The following is a 3,604-nucleotide window of genomic DNA, read 5'->3' on the forward strand; positions in this document are numbered from 1 at the left end:
CAGCCTTGACATACTCCTTTCCCAATTTGGAACCAGTTTGTGTCCAGTTCTAACTGTTGCTTCTTGACCTGCACACAGATTTCTCAGGAGGCAGGTGTTAGGTAGTCTGGTATTCCCATCTCTTTAAGAATTTTCCAGTTTGTGGTGATCCACACAGTCAAAGGCTTTGACGTAGTCAATAAAGCAGAAGTAGATGTTTTTCTGGAATTATTTTCCTTTTTTGATGATCCAACAGATGTTGGCAATTTGACCTCTGGTTCCTCTGCCTTTTCTAAATCCAGCTTCTAATTCCAACATCTGGAAGTTCTTGGTTCACGTACTGTTGAAGCCTAGATTGGAGAATTTTGAGCATTACTTTGCTAACATGTGAGATGGATGCAGTTGTGCAGCAGTTTGACATTCTTTAGCATTGCTACCCTGCTTAACACCAATTTAATAACCTACTCTTTCTACCGGATATTGGAACATTTCATAAAGCCACAATAAATAAGCATGCACAGGGCGATCAATGGAATAGAACACAAGGTCAAGAAATAGACCCAAATACGCACATACAGGAATTCAGAATATAACAAATGTGGCAAGACATTACTTTAACGTACCTCTTGGCCATCTGTATGTTTTCCTGGGAGAAATGTCTGTTTAGATCCTCTGCCCATTTTTTGATTGGGTTGGTTTGGGGTTTTTTGTTTTTGATATTGAGCTACATGAGTTGTTTGAATATTGCGGAGATTAATCCTTTGTCGGTCGTTTCGTTTGCAAATATTTTCTCCCATTGCAAGGGTTTTCTGTTTATAATTTCCTTTGCTGTGCCAAAGCTTTTAAGTTTCATTGGGTCCCATTGGTTTCTTTTTGTTTTTATTTCCATTACGCTAGGAGGCAGATCCAAAAAGATCTTGCTGTGATTTATGTCAGAGTGTTCTGCCTCTGCGTTTCTCTAAGAGTTTCACAGCAGCAGCCCCCGACCTTTTTGGCACCAGGGACCAGTTTTGTGGAAGAGTTTTTCCACAGCCTGGGGGTGGGGAGTGGTTTCAGGATGATTCAAGCATCTTGCGTTTATTGTGTGCTTTATTTCTGCTATTATTACATCAGCTCCACCTCAGATCATCAGGCAGTAGATCCTGGAGGTTGGGGACTCGTTTTACAGAATCCGATGTTACATTTAGGTCTTTAATCCATTTACTTTTGTGTGTGACATTAATGTTCTAGTTTCATGCTTTGACATCTAGCTGTCCAGTCTTCCCAGCACCACTTTTTGAAGAGAACTGTCTTTTCTCCATTGTATATTCTTGCTTCCATTGTCACAGATTAACTGACTATAGGTGTGTGGGCTTATTTCCAGGCTTTCTATCCTGTTCCATTGATCCTGAGAGAGCTCCCATCAATGAACATTCCCTGGGGCCTCCACTACCCGTGTCCTTGTCCCCACAGTGAGCCACAGCCGACCCCCATCTCCCCAGGAGATCCTCCAAGACCCACAGGTAGGTCTCGCCCAGGCTCCTATGGAGTTATAGCCTGTGCCCTGGGTCGCAGTGCCCATGAGAACTTGTGTGCTCCCTCCAGTCCTGTGCAGCTCCTGCACTCATGCCCCACTGGCCTTCAAAGCCAAATGCTCTGGGGGCTCCTCACAATACCAGGCCCCCAGGCTGGGGAGTTGACATGGGGCTCAGAACTCTCCTGTGGGTCTGAGATGTATAATTATCTTCCAGTTTGTGGGTCATCCAGCTGGCATACATGAGCACCCCGCCCACCATCTTGTTTTCTTCTTTGCATATACGGCATTGTTTTTAAGTTCGTTTTGTCAGTGGCTGTTCAGCAGTGAGCAGTGATTTTGTTGTTTTCATGAGAGGAAGTGAGCTCCAGTCCTTCTACTCCATCTTATCTCCTCCCTTCTGGCAGGTTAGGGAAAGGAGGGCAGGAATATTTTTTAAACATCTACTTAATCTTCCACAAATTAGCTCAGATGTCACTTCTCAAAGAGGCTGTTCAGGATACGTGCAGCTAGGAAGTCACTCCCTTTTCTGCACTTCCAAGGCACTTACGTTCACAGACTGAAAAAACCCACGAGGCACCTACCTCAAGGCCATAAGCCTCGATACTGTCTCACATACACACCGCTGTATTGATGCTCACATAGGCACCCCAAGTCCTAGGATCTGTAGTCTCCCAACGCTCAGAGGGATCAGATCCTGGCTGGGAAACGTCCAAACCTCAAGAGCAGGTAGGAAGGCCGACAGTGAGCTTGTCAGATTCCTGCCGGGGGTACTGTCAGTACAAGGACCAGCCCTAGAATGCATCGTCCATACCCATGGTGGATGCCCCTGTTAATTTAGGACGCCCCAGGTTCCAATTCACAGGAGTCCCTGACTAAACGCTGTACCTTATCATAACTTTCTAAACTTCTATCAGTCACTCAGCCTGCTCTTTTAGACCAAGGCAGTGTGTGTGTGTGTTATAACAGGTTCACTCACTGGGATACTCAGTCTCATACATCCCATCACAGCCCTGCCCCCCGGACTAGCAGAAGCAGGGCTGCTCGCTTCTCCAGGCAACCGAGCACACACTTAGTGTAGCAGGAGCAGTGGGCCAACGCGCTGAACTTCTGACACTGGCTTGTAGAGTGACCCCTGTAGGTCAATGGCTCCTCTATGGACAGCGGGGCTCACAGGATGCCTGGGAAACACTGTGGGTACAGGCCAAGCCCAGCAGACACCTGGGCCTCTGCCTGGGGACAGCATGGTGGCAAAAGGCAGAAGCAGCTGTTGCTATCGAAGGATGTGAATTTATTGGAAAAGAAGAGGGCGAGGTGGGGCAGGCTAGGAGTCAGGCTCTGAGGCAGGGGGCGCCTTCTCGTCGTCCGGGGGGCAGTCAATGAAGTCAGCCAGCATGGCAGCAGTGTCACGCTGCTCCTTCCAGGGGCAAACAGAAAGTTCAGAACAGTTGCAGGCACAGACCAGGTCAGGATGCGGGTCGCTCCCACCCCTCCTCCCCACCAGGCCCCCTCACCTTTTCCGGGGGGAGAGCTGCTGCCTCCACCTCCGTCTCTTCCACTGCAGACGCCTCTGGGGGGGGTGATACCTTGTCACCCCCACCCTCAGCCCCCTCTTCCAGCAGGGCTGGTGGCCCAGAGGGCTCCTCCTCCACAAGCTCCTGAGGCGGTGGCCCTGTAGGGGGGCTCCCCTCTTCCCTCTCCACCTCCCCCTGGGAGGGGAGCACCTCAGGGGCCAGCATGGGGGCCGTCTCAGGCCCAGGTGCCTCCTCGGTCCCTGGCTCCTCCACTTCCAACAGCAGCCCAGGTTCCAGTCCTGGCTCCGGAGGCCCCTTGGGAGACTCAGCAGGGGGCAGCGCTGGAGGCAGGCTCGGGGGCGTAGGCCCTCCTCCTTCCACCTCCCTGCCTGCCGGGCCGAACTCCACCTCTTCCAGCTCTTCCAGCTCCTCGTCTTCCTCCTCGTCCTCCTCGTCCTCCAGCTCACCTTCCTCCTCCTCAAACTCCTCCTCAAACTCTTCTTCCTCCTCTTCCTCCTCCTCAAAGTACTCCTCTTCCTCCTCCTCATCCTCCTCAAAATCCTCCTCCTCATCCTCCTCTTCATCTTCCTCCTCCTCT

At 50.7% G+C, this 3,604-nt stretch overlaps 1 protein-coding gene across 1 annotated transcript in view; it reads right to left on the reverse strand.

The window, feature by feature from the left end:
- Positions 1-2,762: 2,762 nt before the first annotated feature.
- Positions 2,763-3,604, reverse strand: part of PELP1 (proline, glutamate and leucine rich protein 1) — a gene marked incomplete in the record, with an annotated part of 3,920 nt that continues 3,078 nt past the window's right edge. Inside the window, 2 exon segments of the mRNA XM_045164864.1 lie at positions 2,763-2,909; positions 3,007-3,604. Of these exon segments, the coding sequence (XP_045020799.1) occupies positions 2,817-2,909; positions 3,007-3,604 (691 nt within the window).

Source organism: Bubalus bubalis, chromosome 3 (genome assembly GCF_019923935.1).
Source record: "Bubalus bubalis isolate 160015118507 breed Murrah chromosome 3, NDDB_SH_1, whole genome shotgun sequence".
Classification (NCBI taxonomy): Eukaryota; Metazoa; Chordata; class Mammalia; order Artiodactyla; family Bovidae; genus Bubalus; species Bubalus bubalis.